The 20,744-nt window shown below is 40.6% G+C and overlaps 1 protein-coding gene across 4 annotated transcripts in view; it reads left to right on the top strand.

Moving 5' to 3' along the window:
* Nucleotides 1–20,744, top strand: part of LOC142161366 (cytochrome P450 2C20-like) — a 131,754-nt gene that overhangs the window by 31,006 nt on the left and 80,004 nt on the right. The window contains exons 2-5 of one of the 4 annotated variants that reach the window (XM_075216920.1): nt 653–847; nt 3,718–3,880; nt 8,446–8,595; nt 16,440–16,600. In XM_075216920.1, the coding sequence (XP_075073021.1) occupies nt 653–847; nt 3,718–3,880; nt 8,446–8,595; nt 16,440–16,600 (669 nt within the window). The remainder of the gene's footprint in view (nt 1–652; nt 848–3,717; nt 3,881–8,445; nt 8,596–16,439; nt 16,601–20,744) is intronic. The other 3 variants (XM_075216921.1, XM_075216923.1, XM_075216922.1) reach the window with 3 other exon arrangements.

Below are 20,744 nucleotides of genomic sequence, written 5' to 3'. Positions count from 1 at the left end.
CACCCACCCTACCCCTCTCACCTACCGTCCCCTCACATCCATTGTTTTATTTGAAATGTTATGTCTAAGTTTGCATGGTTAGCGCAGTACTCGATGTATAGTGTAGGATATCATGTCTTGTACTTTATGCCTTGTATTGTACTAAAATGTATGAATGATTATGTTTCATGCTGTACTGCGTACGCTTGAATGTAATGTATTTTGGGTTTTTTGTGCCTTTATGAAAATAAAGATTCTTTTTCAACCAAAAACTGTTGGTTTATAGTATTAATAATTTATCTGATTACCTTTTGGATGTATAAAAACTCATATTTTTATGGATGTACTACAATAAAGATCTAGTCAGAAGCATAGTAGCTTCTAACATAAAAATATAGTTAAAAAATGTTGAATCATTGTGATGTTAGTCACATAAATGTGTGGCAATGTAAACAAATCCAAATTGTAAATTATACTTTTTAAAACTGCTCCTAGGGTTGCATATGACAGTTCAACCATGAAGAGAACAAATTGTGCTAACACTTGCAGTCTTTTACAGACAAATATCAAAGGTCTCAAATGTACACGTTAAAAACATTATATTGTACAGGGGTTATAGAACGTTAATAATTACGAGACTAGCCCTTGAAAGACTGAAAATAAAATAGTGCAGTTATTTACAGATTGTGTTTCAATAAAGATGGAGACCCTGACAATTTACCTCTGCTACTGCATACTCTTACTACTACTGATTTCAAGTTGGAGGATGCACAAAAGACGAATCCATTTTCCACCAGGACCAACCCCTTTGCCGCTTGTGGGGAATATATTTCAAGGGAGCTTTGTGCTGTACCAGTCTTACCACAAGGTAAATTAACCGTTACATGAAATGTACTTTTAATAGAGCTGCATTAAAATAAGGATTCATTGACTAGCAAAGTAGCAACCAATGATCAATTAGCTGTGTCAAGTATTATACAAATTGCACTATGAAATCAAAGTTCAGCATAGCTGCACTAAATAAGAACAATTTGATTTCATGATCTGATTTTCTGTTACCAGACACCCTTCTAACGCTATCTCAAAGAAAATCTACAAGCAATCATTATAATGCTATAACATTAAGCGCACAGCTGCAATGTGCTAAATATACTATTACACAGGTATATGGTTTGGTGAACATTTGAATAATACAAAGTCAAGAATCGGATTTAACTGCAATCACAATAAATTATATATTTTAATTATGCAAAAAATGGGATTAAAAAGTTTAACTTAATATGATCCTATAGAATGATAGTAAAGCTGGTTAAATCACAATTCATTCATATCCCTGATGTTTGCAATTAATCCTAAAGCTTCTTCTAACCCCTCTAATGCAGCTGGCCATAGAAAAAAACAATAGACTACTATAATATCTATAATTTCAGCACATTAATATTCCTACAAGAATTCTTAAACCATTTCATAATGAGAGCTTAGGCTGAGGTGGAATACGACACATCAATTGTCTCCATCTTGATGCTGTTCTGAACTTTGGATATGATCCTAGATAGAGCAAGGGGGTCAGGAGCTTTCCAGTTTTGGGCAATGGCTGCCCTAGTTGCTAGAAGAATGTGACCCAGGAGGTATCGATTTTGCTTTGGAATCGATGTAGGATAGAGATGAAGCTAGCCACAACTGGGTCTGGATCTATCGGCAGCCTCAATACCACAAATATAAAATCAAACACTTCCTGCCAGAGAGGTTGCATGTGTGGGCATGCCCAGAAGACATGGAAAATGTCAGAAATATGGGTGCACTGACAGCAGCATAATTTGGATTGTGAGATAAAGTCTGTGGATTAGTTTAACATGCATCTCAGAGTAATTGACACACCTAGACATATGATGGGAAGTGGTATATATAGTTTGCCATTGCTGCGGGGAGAGAGAAAGAGTAAGATCTGACTCCCAGCTTGTCTGAGAGGATGCATTGGGAACAATAAGTATTTGAGGTGATTGTACCAGAAAGTTATCCCGCCTCTATTGGGACCTTTTGTCAATCTATCTAACAACTGGGCCGGGGGCAACGACAAAGGGTGTGGGGGGCCTGAAGACCGCTCCCACCCAATGACGAATTTGAGCATATTTGAATATGTCTTTAGAGGATATGTCAAAGCGTTCCTTGAGTAGGTTGAAAGGAAGAAAAAGATCTTGGGCGTAAAGGTCTTTTAGAGCAAACAATCCTTTAGAGCACCAGGAAGCAAGATTAAGGTCTGGAATAAGTTTAGAGAGGGCTTGTAGGGACACATTGCGAGTAGGAAGTGAAAAGTCCTTTTGACGGGCTGTAAGTCTGTCCCATGTCAGCAGAGCATCCAAGATGGAGAGGAGTTGGTGAGTAGGTACTGAGCGAGCGCTCTTAGGGGTCCACAACAGATCTGCTAGGGGGTAGGCTGAGGAGGAGGCCCGTTACAGGTCCACCCATCGTTTAATGTTGAAAGGGAGGGACCAGTCCCTAAGGCGTAACAATAGACATGCCTCCTGATAGAGGGCCAGATTGGGAAGTTTTAGACCTCCCTGACATTTTGGTAAGCCATAAATGTGCATTTCTGCTTCCAAACATATGTCATCATTAGTTTGTATAATAGATCCATGTATTTTTAAGGAACAACATAGGATATGGTGTGAAAAAGATACATCAGTTTTAAAAGAAGCATCATTTTAAAAATGGCAATACGACCCAGCCAGCAGACCTTGTAGTTGATCCAACTCTTAGTTAATGCAGTGAGATGTGTAATTAGCAGGGTAAAGTTAGTTTTAAATATTTCAGCAGTGGTGACCGGAATATGGATGCCCAAGTCAGGCAGAGATTTTTGTACCCATACAAAGGGAATTTCCCCTGTAGATGCGTAAGAGTGAATAGGGGGATATTAATGGGGACAGCCTCCGAATTGGTGATGTTGAGTTTATAAAAGAAAGCAGCACTGTAGCGATCTAAAATAAGCTGTAGGCCCGCCAATGAGGCCTCCAGGCTGGTTACAAACAAGAACACACCACCTGCAAATAAACATAATTTATGAGGGGATGAGTAAAGAGTGATTCCCAGTAAGCCAGGCGCTGATCTAATTGTTTGGGACAGAGGTTCAATAGCTATTGCAAACATCAGAGGAGATAAAGGGCAGCCCTGTCTAGTGCCATTTGAGATTGAGAAGGAGAGAGATAGAAAGCCATTACTAAACATTATAGCTGTTGGTCCTTGATAGAGAGCTAAAAATGGAATGAAGAATATCTCCCCAGAAGCCAAACCTGACTAGGACTTTCATATATAGACAGTGAAGCCTATCAAAGGCTTTTTCCGCATCTAAAGATAACAGAACTAGTTCTGTTTGCGGAATCTTTTACTAAGTCTATCACATTTAAAATACGTCTACTGTTATCTGATGCCTGGCAACCAGGTATAAATCCCACTTGGTCTGGATGGATAAGATAGGAAAGAAATCAGTTCCATCCTGACTATATTATTGACTTTATTTTTCTCCTTTGTCCTTGTCATAGAATGAAGAACAAAAATATTTTGCAGGAGTCCTAAGTAAAGATTGTACTCTCATTAGAAGACAGTTCTCATTAAACTATATTATACTACTGGCATAATGAGTTTAAACTATCATGTGTTACAGTAATATTAAACAGATCTTTTTACTTTTAGTGAATAATTTTAATTTGTTTTCTTCACTATAAATTGTATGTTGTGTTGCAGTTCTGTAAGCAGTATGGTCCAATCTTCACCGTTTGGCAGGGCTCTTCACCAATGGTTGTACTTTGTGGCTATAAGGTTGTTAAAGATGCCTTAATAAATCATTCCCATCAATTTGGTGGTCGTGGTCCACTACCAATAACAGAGAGATTGGCACAAGGATATGGTGAGAAGTGTAAAAAATGAATATATAGCTATCTTTATGTATATCTATTACACACACACACTCTGACTCACTCCTTTGTGTGTATGTCTTGATTTGTCTGTACCTTTTATCCTTCACCTCGTGTCTAGCCTTGTAAGCTGTTTATTGTCCCTTGCCTTACTTTTTCACATGTGCTTCTATCTGATGTTGAATTTACTCATTGATTGACCACAGCCCTGTTCTCCACAGGTAATCAGTCCACGCAGACCTGCCTGGTCAGTCTTGATCAGGAACAGGCTTTTGATCACATCTTACATAATTTCATGGCAAGTCATACACTGCTGCCTTCTCTTTCATTATCAAATCAGATTTCAGAAGAACAAACATTTGTCGTAGTTTTTGCCGTGGCGCAACCTGGGGTACCTATAGTGGAGAGAAGAGGGGTGTGGGAGAGGGTACCCCAGGTTGCGCCACGGCTAAAACTACGACACAGGAATTGGAACGCCAGGAATATCTGTAAAGGCAGCAACAAGCACCACAACATACAAATCAAGCACAGACATCCAAGGTAAACCCCTTAAAAAGGGTCTCCACCACCCACGACAAACATTAGGAGGTAGTCTGTTTCAGTCAACAACGCGTCCGTGCGCACACACTTGCATTCCTATAATTGTGGCGACATTGACTATTTGCACCCCAACACTGTGGTCTTGTTCAATAAATGAAGGGTAGAGAAAGTTTCAAAGATGTCGCTGACTACCTTCTCCTCAAGTCATAGTGGGTATACTTGGTATAAAAATCTGGCAAGTCCCTGCAACTCACTTTTGTTGAACCAAAAATGAGAATGTGTCCAATGAGGAGGGGGAGGGTGTGTGCGTGCGCGCGCGCCACCGCTAGAGGCTCCGGAGAGTATAACAAAAAGCAGTACTGCCTTTACTGTGAGAAGTCCCTATCAAAAATAGCCCAGCATATGGAGCATATTTGACAAAATTGGACTGAAGTAGCCTGGGCCATGAAATTCCCCAAGCACTCGGAAGAAAAGTGCGTGCAATTGGCACATATTCCCAGTAAGGACAACTTTGCACCCAACGCTGAAGCAGTGAGGAAGAAAAGCGACATTATGGTCCCGTGAAAACTTCCAAAGAGATGGATGCTTAAGACTTCAAACATTGTGGAGCCTTGCTTGTTTGCAATAAATCCCTGTGGAAACACATTAAGAGATGTAAGCTAAACCAATGGGGCAACAAGCCCACACCTGGCAAAAACAGAGTCCAGTCTCTTTGCACCTTTGCTCAGCCAGTTCCACCTGACAGTGGTGGCTTATGGAAGCTCTGGAGCGACATGACCCCAGATGAAATCTTACTCAAAATCAAAATGACCCATGCATGCATCATGAAGATGTGGCAACATCTTTTCAACCTGGTTGGTTGAGATATTGGCAAGCACAAGTACATCCATCAGAAGCTTAGCGAAATGGGCAGGCTACTGCTACAGACCAGAAGAGCTACAAATTTGGAGAGGATGGAAAACTTGGCCATTCCATTTACCTTTCTGCACTTAGTAGACACTGTGAAGCTGGTTGCTGGCTAAGTATAACAAAGATAAAGGTAGATTTAAGACACCATCACTGGCACTGAAGGTCGTCCATGGCTTGCAAAAGTTAGCGAGCATTCTGGTGTACCGAGCCTTGAAATAGTACTGCACTGCTTCTATAGAAAACACAACCAACTTCAGGAAGATCTATGAGGCATGATAGAATGAGTTGATCTCATCGCCTGCCTTGAAAACTGTTAAGGAGTCTAAGTGGAACATGCCTCAGCTGTTTCTTGGAAGATGTGAAATATATGCAGTTGTACCCCAAAAAGAAACAGCAAGCCTACTGAAACGTGTCTATTCACTGAGCCTACACCTAACAAGTGGCCAATGCTTACAAAACTCACCCTGGCACAGGTGATCTAGTTCAATAGAAGAAGGGAAGAGAAAGTTTCAAAGATGTCGCTGACTACCTTCTTCTCAAGAGACACTTCAGATCTCAATGAACTTGTGGCCATAGTGCAATGCAAGGTTGAGAGGAAGCTATGCTGACCCTTCATTTGGGTTGAAATCAGGGGAAAACAGGGGGGGGCCTTGGGAACACCCCTTACTGCTGACACCAGCCAATGCAATGCACCATGGAAAATCTCGCAGAGAAGCATGAAGAGTGTGGCGAACCACCCAAAATGTCTACATTTTTACCCGACCAGCTGCCTTGTCACACTTCAAAGAGAGATAGGCTCAGACTGCATATGCTTGTTTGACTGATAGTGTGGGATCAAATATCCCTACACTCTGCCTTCCACAAAGCTTTCAAAAGCATGTTGTCGTTCTCTCAAAGGCCCTCAACCTAAACGTCACAGAACTGGATCATTTGGCGAACTTCGATGAGCACAAAAGAAGGATGCAACAGCAGTATTACTGCCTCCCAGAAGGTACCCTCCAAATTGCCATGATCAGCAAACTTTTAATGACTCATTAGAGTGGCAGACTGACTGAACTGAAAGGCAAGAATTTGGATGAAACGCACATTGATCTGGACGGAAAGTTGGAAATCTTGTGTCTGATGTAGGCAGTGTAGGGACCCGGTAACACGTGCAAGGCTTCCACAGGTCGTGTACCGCATAGTTTCATTTTACAAAAGCAATTTGCCTACTCTGCATTTCGCAGAGTATTAATAGACCGCTTTACTTCCTTACAGGTTATAAAGAAGTGTGGAGAAAAACCTGGGACAGCTGTGGAGAAGCATATGATCAAATTTATTCAAACATGCAGGATGCCCGAAAAGCTTGACTACATCGTATGCCTCATGGCTGAACCATAAGCACTGATAGATCAGTACTGGTCGGGGTGAAATTCTACATAAAGAACTGCATAACAGCTTTAAAGAGAGAGAGACAGATCACACATGTCGAAACAATATGACATGGTAACCTCCATGGCTAGGTGTGGAATATACGAGCTTGTGGATGTCCTAAGACAGCCAAAATACATAAAACTTTCCACACCATGCAGGCCATGTCAGTACTTTGAACAAAGTCAAACTGTAAATCTTAAGTGGTATCTCTGGTGACAAACAATTACTACACATACACATATGATTGTTCTGTTGACAGGGCATTACAAAATGGGTGTCCCTATGTGCCATATTCCAGAAATCGGCCCTCATTATGTAATAAAAACCAGTGTCTGTCTGTCATTTTGATTCTGAAAGTCAATGACGTTAGAGTCTCGACTTCTGTCAGTGTGCTAAGAATTACGCCTGGCAGCACTGGTCTACAAACTTTTCTGGAAATTGCAGACTTGCTGGATCTGCTGAAAAGTAGCTCCATAAGACTCCACGTTGTACCACTTCATCATATCACATCTTGATCTATTGGGCATTAATCACGGACAGTATGGGAGAGTTCTAGAAAGTGCAGCGGTGAAATGGTGTTTATTGGGATCTGTTAGTCTGGTTTATATTTTTATGGTTTATCACTTTGATGATTTAGAGAACTTGTATTAGACAGCTCTATAATAAAGATATTGTTTTATATTTCCCTGTCTCCTGTGTTACTTGAGCGAGAAGTCCCAGGGTACCCCCTTGGTGACTTTAGGCTCTAATACCCTGGATATTCACAAACTACATATCTCATTTTCTTTTTCTATCCCATTGGGATAGTCATTATGGATTGAACAAGGGGCACAGCTACTTCCATTACAGCTGGATTCTCCATGACTTAGATCTTGGCAAGTTTGTGAAGGAGGAAATTTACACGACTATTTTGGACTTTGCTTAAGGGAAAAAATATTTTCACCTGAACAAATATACTTAGGTCACACCCTGACAGCACTATATCAAGCCTGGTAGCCTGGGTCACTGGTGCACAAGTGCTAGCTGTGGCCACATAGTACTACGCTTTTCTGATGTTATCCTGACATATAGGTTCTAGTGTGACAAATCTGGGTTTAATGTGATTAAGATTGGTTAATACCCCTCATAAGAGTATAAGATAAAAAAAAATAAAAAATCAACTTTTACACAATCATATGTGTGTTTGTGTGTATATTAGGGAATTTAGACTGTAAGCTCCAATGGGGCAGGGATTGATGTGAGTGAGTTCTCTGTTCAGCACTGCGGAATTAGTGGCGCTATATAAATAGCTGCTGCTGATTATACTGATCTTCCTATCAAATAGAATATATGATTGGGTAGGCAGTTTTATAAAGGGGATCTACACACCACATGTGGTAAGTGTTGATCACTAGTTTTGATAGTCAAGTCTGTAATTAGTGCAGAACAAGGAATACCCTTGATCCACCAAATTCATCACATACACCCAGACACACCTTTGCACACCAGCTCATGCAGCCACTGTGACCCGCAAATCCAAAAGCATACCCGTAAAAGTTAGTGCATGTTTACTGGACTTTTCTATTTTGTACATGAGAATTTGTGTCCATATCATGTTCCTATTTCACTGGTATTGCCTTCCTGCTAATTTACTGTTTATCACTATTGTTTTCTTATCTTTTCCATATACTGAGTTTTGTTTGGTTTTGTTGAATAGGTATTGTCAGCACGAATAGTAAACGCTGGGAGCAAATGCGACGATTTGCTTTGACTACATTAAGGAATTTTGGAATGGGGAAGAGATCCATGGAGCACAGGGTGCTAGAGGAGGCTCAGTACCTTATAAAGACTGTAGAAGAAACATGCGGTAAGAACTGGTGCATTTAAGCCTCTAAGCTTCTATGATCGAGCAGAGTTACTTCCCGCAAAAGTTGTCCTTTATGTGGCGGTAGTCATGACTTTTTGTTTACTGTAGATGTAGAAGTAATTGTAATTGCTGATACAAACGCTGACACATATCACAAAGTTCTTCCTCTTGCAGTTGCTCTGTGAGAAGAATAGTGATTAACAGAAGAACCAAAGGGAATACAGTGAGGAGGTACAGCGAAAAGATAGGCACTAAGCACTCTCCCTATGCCTTTTCTTTTCAAATTATTAGCCCCACACTTATCAAATAACAATTGGAGGTGAAAGTTCTTGGTTATATGTGCTTACTCTGCAAGGAAGGTGCCCATCCAAGAGTCAAGTGACATATTTATCAGTCAAATTTCATGAGATCCAACAGATCACTTCAGTCTTTCTGTGTGCCAGACAGTGCAGTCAGAAGATCAACATCCACACAGGCCAATCTTCTTGATCTTTCAACCATATTTACAACCATACCCAATAATAATACTACTGACACTGTGCAATATTGAGCAAAATTCCACATTATCAGTCACAATTTTGCAGTCTATGTGGCCAGTTTAACACTAGGGGATATGCAGTGATTGCTGCTGGCATTCAGAGACATGTTCTCAGTTCGTATCATAGTAAAAATGGAACTGTGTAAGATAGCGTCAACAAAAGTAAACATTTTTTATACATTTAGTTTACAAATCTCTATAATGCAATGACATCTTGACAATAAAATCAGGAAAAAAAAATTCTACAATACAACAACAGCAATACTATACCATACCTTACCTACAATCATTGTCACTGTCCAAATAGAAACTGTGCAGTCCATTTTATGGTGGAATTAATCTTGAAGTTGGATAACAGGCCGTAGTCGTACGTCTCAGCCATGAGGGAGGGGAGGGACGGAACACGTAAGGATTTGTGAATTTGAGGAGAACATCATCCGCATAGAGTTTAAGTTAAGTCATCTTGGCACTGGTAGGGACAAGTGTAATATTTGAATTATTATGTATTTTGGCAGTAGTTGTCTCCATCATAAGTACAAAGAGCAGCACTGTAGGGTACTTCCATACTTCGCCCGCGCTGCCCCCCTCCACTGGAACAAGCTCCCTCTATCAGAACTTCCCCTAATCTGTCCAGTTTCAAACGGGTTCTAAAAACCCACCTTTTTCTTAAAGCCTTCCAGTCTCCCACTTAATTACCTACCTTTTCTTCTACCTCTCCCCCTTCATTCCCCTTCCCTTATCCTTATCTCTCCCTCTCTCCCCCGTGTCTCTCTGTCTGTCTACCCCACCCCTTAGATTGTACGCTCCTCTGAGCAGGGTCATCTCTCCTCCTGTCCTCACCACTCTTAACTCGGCTCTCCAGCTACCTAGCCCTCCTCCTCGAGGACCCTCTTCCCCCCGTCCCCTCTCGCTCCTTCCTCTCCCCTCTGGGGGTTTCCCTGTCATCCGGGCCCACCATCTCGGGCTCAGCTGTATGCAGGACCTTCCCCTCTCCCCTCCCCTGCCCCTTTCGCTGTGCTTTGAGCTCACCGAGTTTCTGTGCTTATTGTTTACTGTACTGTGCTGTCTCACTTTGTATTGTAACTTTGTTTGTCCCTGTACGGCGCTACGGACACCTAGTGGCGCCCTATAAATTATTATTAATAATAATAATAATAATAATAATAGGGTACTGTTATGGGTCAGGAAAGGGGAAGATGCACATCCATTAGCCAGAACTGAGGTCGTCGGGCTGAAGTACAGAGAAGATATATACCTTTGAGGAACGGACCATGGATTCCCGCTATAAGAAGAACCTGCCGCATAAAAGGCCACGAGACTCTGTCAAATGCCTTCTCGGCATCAAGGGCCAGCACAAGACAGAGTGGGAATTTTGCAAAATGTAGCCACATGTATTATGTAAATTTTCATCCATCTTTTGTCAGCTGCTTGTCAGTTAAGGACGAAGCCCACTTGATCCGGATTGACCAGTGATGGAACACAACGAGCGAGTCTCTTGGCCAAAGTTTTTGCAAATAATTTGAGGACCACATTTAAGACTGAGATTGGCCTATAACTTGCACTTAAAGTGGGATCCCTACCCTCTATAGGGATTACCACTATGTTCACGTTGGTGGTGGCCCCGTCAAATTTATTGCCTTGAAGTATAAGTCAAGAAGCATAGGAGAGAGAAGGCAGGCAACATTTTTTATAACAGATTGTCATGAAGCCATATGTTCCTAAGAGTCTTTACAGTTTTTTAAGTTCCTCTGTGGGTATTTCAGCATTAAGAGAGGTTAACTGGGAGCTAGAGAATGATGGAAGATGTAACTGCTCGAGAAACCATTTTATCCACAACATGAAGGTCTTAGAGTTTGGCATAATAGTCATGAAAACAGTCTGTAATTTCTCGCAAAACTTGCTACCAGATGAGTCCTGTATAGAAATGCTTCTATTATACGTCATCTTGAAGGGAAGTCGATGTGCTAGGAGATAATCAGCTTTGTCTACTCTCTCATAATATCTCGGACTTAGCCACAGCAAGGTATTAGCTGACTTGGATGAAAAGATTTGTTGAAGTTGACCCTTAAGTGTAAGTAGTTTAAGCTACTGTATGTCTTGTGTTTTGGATATCGCTGATGCTTCAAACTCAGGGCAGAGATGGAAGCTTCTAAGGTCTGGAACCAGAGTATTGGGGTTTTTTTTTTTACCAGCAGAGGACATACTGATGAAAAGACAAAGAATGGTGGGCTAATGGGCTTCGCATAGAATGGTGTGCGAGGTTTCCGGGGACCAGTTTAGTTCTTTGAATTCTGCAATCACTGGCATAATTATTTTGTCTATCTTCTTTAGTCACCAGCTAGGGCGTGTAGGGGTGACAGCGCCCAACTCCAGGGGTACCTCAACTGCCCAGTAGTCTGTCCAAGAAGTGGGAAGGATATCAGAGGAGCATTGGAGGGAAATAGCAGGTCTATTGGTCAGTCTATTGGTCAGTATCATGTCTATGCATGAGTGGGTATTATATAAAGTGGAGAATAACTTATAGGCATGAGCAGACGAGAATAATCCTCACCAGGAATTATAAATATCATACTGTTTGAGAAGAGAAGAAAGCTTATGTGACTCCCTGGAGGGCTTATGGGAGGAGGGGGATGTAGGTGAGCAATCTATCTTCTCATCCAAAATAGTGTTAAAATAGTATTAAAATTCCCTCTGAGGATAACAAGGTTTCTAGCTGACGGCTGAAGCTTAGTAAAGAAATCTTCAAATAAGGAGCCCTGTCCCATGTTTGTAGCATAGTGTGTGACAATCGTGACGTGTTTGGGAAAGATAGAGTAGCTGTTATAATGATGTATGTGCCTTGATCGTCTAGAATAAAGTAATTCAGAGTGAAGGTGACAGAGTGATGGATCAAAATGGCTGTACCACTAGTTTTGTGATCTAGGGTGGCATAGAAGGCTTGTGTGTAGAGCCGATTTGTGAACCCTGGATGTGAGCTGGCAAAATGAGTCTCTTGAAGCAGGATTATGCTTTTAATTGTTTACAGTTTTGGATAACTATTGTGTGCTTTTGAGGAACATTGAGAACGTTTACATTCAAAGAAAGACACTTAAGAGTCATGGCTGAAAGAGAACGGGAGCAAAGTTTAGAAAATGAGGGAACTCATACCACGAGCACGTGTGGCTGGAAAGTGAAGAAGGGGGATGCTAGTGGGAAGGAGGGGCGAGGGAAGGGGGAAGATTGAAGACTGGCAAGCAGATTTCAGGTCCCTGACGAACAAAATGACAAATCCTGTGTGTCAGAAAATGTGTTGGGGGATGTGACTGCCAGTCAAACTAGCGAGAACAGTGCAAAATGAGGGTGTCGGGAGAAAGGCTGTAGAATTCCGAGGAGGGGGGGGAGACACTTCAACACAATCTTTGAAAAAACATGGAGTTTCACACCCAGGCAGGTCACCCATGGACAGGAGAAAAAAATATGTGAACTCAATACAGCAATTGGAGTGATGTTTATTGGGAGGCCGCCAGAGCACAGGCATAATTTCAGTCTATCACCAGCTAAGGCAGTTATAGAGAACATGAGTTGTAAAATTGGGAAAAAACTGTTTTAAGATAAACATGGAATAAACATGAAATCTAGATAATACTGTAAATTAATAATGGAGGGCCTGATTCATTAAGGATCTTAAATGAAGAGGATCCTTATTTCAGTCTCCTGGACAAAACCATGTTACAATGGAAGGGGTGCAAATGTGTGTTCTGTTTTGCACATAAGTTAAATACTGACTGTTTTTCCATGTAACATACACATATCAACTTTAAATTTCAGTGTACAAATAAGCTATCAAGTTTTTGTGTGTGACAGTTAGTGTTTAACCCTTGTGCAAAACAGAACACACATTTGCACCCCTTCCATTGTAACATGGTTTTGTCCAGGAGACTGAAATAAGAATCCTCTTCATTTAAGATTCTTAATGAATCAGGCCCGGAGTGCTTAAATCAAGCATATGGTAAAGGTGAGCCTTAAATAGAATTTAATGACAACCACATGAATATCTCTGCAAAAATGGAGATGTGTGTGAAAACAGCAAAAGGTAAGTGAAAAAGAAAAAAAAACCCTAGAAGAGACAGGGACCCCCACCCCCCTCTCCGAATAAAGATAGAAAAAGAAATGGCTTTTAACACCATGAGAGACTCCTTCATGGGACACCAGGAGATGAAATGGATAGCACCAGCAGTATCATATGTGATGGTTTCTAGGGGCCTTGGTGACGTTGATCAAGTTCAGTTATTTTCGTAATGTGGAAAGAGTGAGATCTTGGAAGATCTGAAGGTTGTGTCCTGAGTAGGGTACAACCAGATACTGCGAGTGGAAATAATAAATAGTTCTATGAACCTAAAAAAGTGAAACTGTCTCTGCTTGGGGAGCAAGTGATCTGCAGGCGGTTTAAAGTGCAGCACCTGGTGAGCCCTGTCAAGTTGTAAGTAGGAACAGCCATGGATGATCGCTCTCATTTCCGTCTGTATTGTGGTTTGGATGATCTTCAGCTGCTTTGGTGTGGAGCATATGACCTGCGATGGTTGGGAGGTATCCAGGTCCGATTCAGTATAAGGGGAGGCATCTGGAGTGGTAGCGTATTTTGTAGACATCTCTTTTCTATTAAAGATAGCAGATTGAACTGGCTTTCTTTGCCTGTGAGTTATCATAAGAGGTAAGATTGAGAAAGAAATGTGTCGAAGGGGATTAGATGCTGGAGAACAAAATGACAGTCCCCGGACTCTACAGGGATTTAAGGGAGGGATCCCATCAGGCACGTAAAGAAATCAAGAAACATGGAGTGGATCTGTGAAACAGCTTCAGTGGGAACTGTAGGCAATAGATAGTCAGATATAGGCAATGGCCCCTGGGAGGGGTAGGAGCTCATCAGTAGAGAAACAGGGTGTGTGTTGCAAGCACTAAGAAAATTGACCAGCATATAGTGGATGCTCTCTGCTAGAATCTCCTAGTAGAGGAAGAGAGCCAGAGTGAAGGCATGTAGGACAGGTATGTCAACACCTTGGCAGGGTGCTAAGCCTAATGTGTATTATTGACCTTGGTAGCCCAGAGCTGAAAAGTCACACAATAGAAAGCTTTGAATCTGTCTGGGGGCAGAGAAAAGGAAGGCTAGTGGTGTCCCGGTGATCTGTACTGCAGGTAGCCAATAGAGTTATAATATAGCACTGATCCTTGATCTGCCACGAATATTGGGCACTCAGCCGTCGGACTGCACCATCATAAATCACTCGTGAGTCCAGGTGTGACTAGCTGTCAGGGAGATTGCCTCCGTCAGTGGAGTGCGTGGGGGGCTCTAGGACTTTTCAGGAGCAAGTGGCAGAGGCTTTGTGGTGGCTGAGATGAGCCGAGGGCAAGTGGTCCGGCAGACTAGAAAGAGCGCAAAGTGGCCATATTGGAGGCCACAATTTTTAGGAGAGTGCTGGCGGGGCCGGGTGTGGAACAGTGGGTCCAAATAACTGCCAAGGGATCTCCGGAAGTGGGATATATTTGAAGAGGGATTAACGGGCTGCATATGACCCCCTTCGGTGGTAACTTTTCCAGTGTTATGGTGGAGCCTGGAGATCTTCTCACTTTGTATGTTTTGTACATAGTTTTTATTGTGCGTCTATTCAATTTGGTTCTTATTTACTACACTTTGGGCCTTATTCATTAAGGAAAGTAAAGTAAAGTGAAGAAAATGAGTAACTTTTTACCTGGGCAAAAGCATGTTGCATTGGAGGGGAGGTAAACTTAAAATGTGGAGACAGATTTATATTTAGGGTAGGGCATATCCTAGCTTAATTTTAACTTTCAATGTAAAAATAAAACTATGAAGTATTTGTGTGCTATATGAAAAAACAGCCAGTATATAACTAATGTGCAAAGTAATAAACTACTTTGCACCCCTTGCATTGTAACATGGTTTTGTCCAGGACAAAACTTACTAATTTTTTTGCCTTACTTTCCTTAATGAATTAGGCCCTATATGTCTTCTATTAATTTTTTGGGAACACAAGAGGACTATAAACTGACCCAAGTGGGGACTTAGGACCACAAGAGATATGATTAGTTAATTCTCACATATATTTATTTATTTGACATGCATAATTCTATAAAATATTGTAACTGAAATTTCTACCCTATCTCCTGTTCTCAGTGTACATCTCCTCTTTCTGAGGTTTTAAAGATTTGGGTTATATAACATCCCAAGGAAACCTAACATCACCTATCACACCCTAGGTCATACTTGCCAACTCTCCCGGAATATCCGTATGTAAGCAGTCTCCCGCATCTGCCCACTCCTAGTGAAGTGGGCAGATGTAGATTCAAAATGCCGCGATTCTCATGGAATTGCGTCATTTGGCCCGCGCCCCGCTGTAGAATGATGCACTTGCGTCATTACGTCACAGGGACAGGATCAAAATTACACACTTTTCAGACCCCCTCCCCCTGGAACGCCCAGCTCCCAGACGACGACGACTGCAAGATGTTGGCAAGTATGCACTAGGTTAAAGAACCACAAATACAGCCTGATGGACTTGTCTGAACCACTGCTTAGTAAATATACCCATAGATGTGTTTTGTTCATTTTTTTGGTTTACACATTTCTCTGCACCTGAAGCTTTATCAGGCATTTTAAGTAAGAAAGGAAGTGTTTTAATTTCCTTTTTTTATGCTAATTATATTGGTCAGTGATGTATACCTAGTCAAACAGAAAAGATGAGTAAAGCATCGCTATCACTTCATTGCTCATAATTCACCATAATACACATATAGCCATATATGATACATAACAAAGAGTGGGATGCCAAACGTTATTAACATTTATTTCATCTGTGTCTGGCACTCTTGATCTCACCATAGGAAGGTATGCTGTATTATATTGTAATTTATTCCACTGCAGGATGCGATGGTTCAGAAGGGAGCATTAGATAATTGTGGCATTGTTTAATATATAAATACATAAAGATTTACATAATCTATGGTTCTGGGGTATATATAATTTATCAAATTATGTTGCTTAGTCTTCTAAAGTGCATTTTTTGTATTACAGCAACTGTAAAATATTATTACAGCATATGTTGTATTTTTTGGAAAGTACTTTAACCTTTTTATAAATAGTTAACGATCCATATTTAAAGTTACTGATGTTAACTTTCTATGCAATTTATTAAAACAACTTTTATTTTTAGTTTTACCTCTCTTAGTTTGTTTTAGCTGTTATATAAAGCACCCAAAACTGTGATGCTCTGTATTTTTTACTGATATACAGGAATATTTATTGTATTGACAGGTGAAGCATTCAATCCACAAGCGGTTCTTGCATGTGCAATAAACAATGTATTAAACTTGGTGGTGTTTGGTAGACGCTTGGAATATGGTGATAAGAGGTCATTGAAGGTCTTGAACAGTATAACTAATTTACTTAACTTTATCCGAGCCCCTCTAGGAGTGGTGAGTGTCTCTATTTTTATTTAAATGACAATTGTTTTAAACTACTATATGGTTAAGATTGCTTTAAGACTGTTGAACACTGTGCAAAGATATGCCCATTCCTGTGTTCTCTTGCACTACGTGCATACATTTTTCTACTGTTTTATCCATCTTTTCATAATATATCACTGAAGGGAAATAGATTGGTAGATGTGGTATTGACTCAAAAGGCTGCTATGGAAATGGCAGTATCCTGATGTCTATTCTTATTTTGTTGTGGCTTATTTGTATATTCATGCAGCTTTATAATATGCTTAATGCTGTCTGCACACACTGCAGTATGGCAACTGATACCTAGCACTGGGCCCCATGTTGCAACACCAGGCATTCAGGATCTGCAAGTATATGGCTAGATTATGTTAGTCATTGTCTATTCTTGCTAAGAAAAAGGTCTTCTATTCTTTGTAAAAAGCTACCTGCAAGAGAGACATGGGTGCGTTGTGAGGAGGTACCAAAAATTCCTTCCAAATAGAGCCCTGCATTTTAAAGCACTGCGTTTTTTTGACCAACTTTCCTTATAGGACATGTCATCTCTGGTCTTAGAGCTGGGAAAGAAAATATTTGTGTAATAACTCTGAGGACTGTGGCTTTTTCAACTTCACACTACTTATTTTTAAACTCATCTGTTCTTCTCAGGAGATATATATAGATAAGAAGCCCAGACATAGAAGAAAGTCCAGACACGTGGTTACAGACACGTCTTGTATCAATCTATGGCACGGGTCGCAAAAATTGAAGCCTTTGAAATATCTCTTTAAGGACATTGATATGCAGCAGACATCCCTGCATGAGGGCTGAACAAAGCAGCTTGGTTAATTGTTAATGACAAAGTAGTGAAATAAGGATACAGGATGATGTTGCATTATATTTTCTCAAATATCATAATTACAAGAGCCATGTTTGGTATGCAAATGAAAGGATACTTATGACCTGTTATGCGGAGGTAAAATAATATTTGTAGGGCCTTCTCATGCAAAGCTAGATCTGTGTAAAGATAACCTGACTTGAAACTAGAAAGACTGTGTAAATGCAAATGAGTTATTTATGACTTCTGTTCAAGTCAAGTTATCTTTTTGAAAATAATTAAATATGTTTGAAGGTTACCATATGTTAAAAAATGGGCAGATTAGATGAGCCAAGTGGTTCTTATCTGCCATCACATTCTATGTTTCTGACATCACAGGAAAGGGTGTTGTGGGCTACCTGCAGCTGAGTTAAAACGTGCTGCATCTATAATCAAGTTGTTCACTTTTGGGGAGTTAATGTCATATTGAAGATTGTTCCTTATTTCTGTTTCTCCCAGCAAACAGAAACTTGATCATTTGTAAGTTTATCATTTCTGAGTTTTTCATTTTTACTTTTAATTAAAATAATTAATTTATATTTAACTATTGCATTATATATTTGTATGTCATTTGTTAACTGTTTTATCTTAAGCAATGTGGATTTATTTTCCATATTAATTTACACTTAATAAGTTCAGGTCTTACAAATTCACATATCAGACTTAGCTTGGTATTATAAAAGCTACATAGGTAAAACACGGGAGGTCATTTTGGTTTATGATAATTCTGAGGAAAGTAAATGGTGATAGATTAGTTTTAACTTTTAAGGGAGAACCAAAGGCTTCCTAAGTAAGAGTGTCAGCTCTTTACAATGATCTTGGTGGTGGCATAGTTGGCAAGGCATAGTTAGTGTGTAGCACAGACAGGGAAAGTGATAATCTCTTTTAAACAGACCAGGAGGTAAATGTATCATAGTCCGTTTTTTTCAACTCGCCGGAAATCGGTGAGTTGACAGCTAAAATTTAAAGCGGCGCTGGCTTGTAAAGGCAAGTTTAAATTTAAATTTTAGCCGTTAACTCGCCGATTTCCTATGATACATTTACCCCCAGGTGGTTTTTAATTAACTCTTCCTCACACACGGTTACGCAGGCTCAGGTGAGTGCTGGATCGTGACACTGAGTATAATAGGTCAGCTTAACACCAGCCACCAGATTATGGAATGTGTTCTACACTAGTGACCAGGGGCCTGATTCATAAAGGATCTTAACTTGAGAAACTTCTTATTTCAGTCTCCTGGACAAAACCATGTTACAATGCAAGGGGTGCAAATTAGTATTCAGTTTTGCACATAAGTTAAATACTGACTGTTTTTTTCAAGTTTCTCAAGTTAAGATCCTTAATGAATCAGGCCCCAGATTATGGCATCTGCTTTACACTAGCCTGCAAATTGGCAGGACTGTTCAAATGAGATACTAGATTGGAGGGGTCCTCTCAACAACCAAGGACACATTTCTGCTGGAGTCCCTGCGTGGGGCTATTTACCTCAGTTATGTCATTGGGAATAGAAGAAGAGACACAAAGCAAATGAAAGACGCAGCATAGTCAGAGCCAATATAAGTAAAAGCTAAGGATATCATAGGGCATCCTGTTGGGAACATGCATGACATCATTCAATACAATGCATGGCACCTTGATGGATACAGCACAGAACATGTTGCTGGGCATAGGGTTGTGAATTGTGGAATTGCCCCCTTTTTTTTAATTTTATATATATAAGTGTCAACCAAGTGCATGCCAACTTGTCTCACTGTTTCCGGGGATTGCTCATCCTCTGACTTGTCACTCTGAAGCTGGAGCAATTCTAAAAGGAACATATATGTAAATGACTGATGTAAAAGTCAAAACCTTACATCAGATACAAGATTTCCAACTAACTATCTAGATCAATGTCCATCTCTTTGACAATATTGCCTTTGAATTCAGCTAGTATCCCTCTCTCTCTTTCGAGAGCTATTAAAAGTTTGCTGATCTTGGCAAGTTGGAGGGTACATTCTGGGGGACGGTAATACACCTTGAAGGTCTGCCAATTGATCCAATTCTGTGTTAACTTTTGAAAGAGTGATAACATGCTTTTGAAGCTTTGTAGAAGACTGCTTGGGGATTTTTAGCTCCACACTTTCGGGAAAAGAGGCATATGCAGTCATAGCCTCTGAAATGTAACAACGCAGATGGTCTAGCATACATATAGACATTTTCAGTAGTCATAACAGATTCTTCACTCTTCTCTGCAAGAAGCTCCATTGCGCTTTGCATTGCTAGTGTCACAAGGATACAAACTTTTCTCCCTCGTTTTCCCCTGATTTCAATCAATGTGAAGTGCTGGAAGAGCTTATTCTCAAGCTCATAAAGCATTAGGGCAACATCTTCGTGGAGATCAGAAGCATGTTGTGAAGAGGAGATAGTCAACAGCATCTTGGAAAATTCCTGTTCCCTTCTACAATCAAATAAGAGCACCTGAGCCAGGGTGACCTTTGCATAAATTGCTTTGATACGCTTGGTGTTTCTCATGGAGATACAAGTGCATATTTTTCACAACTTCAGTGAAAGGTAAAAGTTGAGGCATGTTGCACTTCAACTCCTTAAGAGTTTCCAAGGCAGCTGATGAGATCAGCTCATTCCATCTTGCCTCATAAATCTTCCTGAAGTTGCGTGCATTTTCAGCAGCAGCAGCAGTGCAGCCCTCTATCATTGCTAGGCATTCCACAATGCTCTAAATCTTTTGCAAGCCATGTTCGACCTTCAGTGCAAGCGAGGATGTCTTAAATGTACCTGTCTCCTCATTATAGCCAGCTACCAGCTTCATGGCATCTACTACATGCAGATAGTTTTATGGAATGGTAAAGATTGCCATTTTTCTCCAAAGGGGTAGCTCTTATGGCATGTAACAATAGCCTTCCCATTTCTCAAAGCTTCTGAAGGATGTATTTATGTTTGCCAATATCTAACCTGACCTGGATGAAGAGATGTGACCCCATCTGCATGATGCATCTGTCATTTTTGACTGAGTAAAATTTCATCTGGAGTCGTGTCGCTCAAGAGCCACCATCATTGATGTCAGGTAGAACAGGCTAAGCAAAGGCACACAAAGACAGGATTCTGTTTTTGTCAGGTTTGGGTTTGTTGCCCCTTTGATTTAGCTTACATGTCTTCATGTGTCGCCACAGGTATTTTCTTGCAAACAAGTATTGACAAGCAGCACCGTGCATGAAACCTTGGAGAACCATGAATTTTTTTTCTGGTTGTTTGCATGGAATCAGAAT

The sequence above is a fragment of the Mixophyes fleayi genome, chromosome 6 (assembly GCF_038048845.1).
Source record: "Mixophyes fleayi isolate aMixFle1 chromosome 6, aMixFle1.hap1, whole genome shotgun sequence".
NCBI lineage: Eukaryota > Metazoa > Chordata > Amphibia > Anura > Limnodynastidae > Mixophyes > Mixophyes fleayi.
The sequence above is the reverse complement of the archived record's forward strand: the minus strand, read 5'-3'. Positions and strand labels throughout refer to the sequence as shown.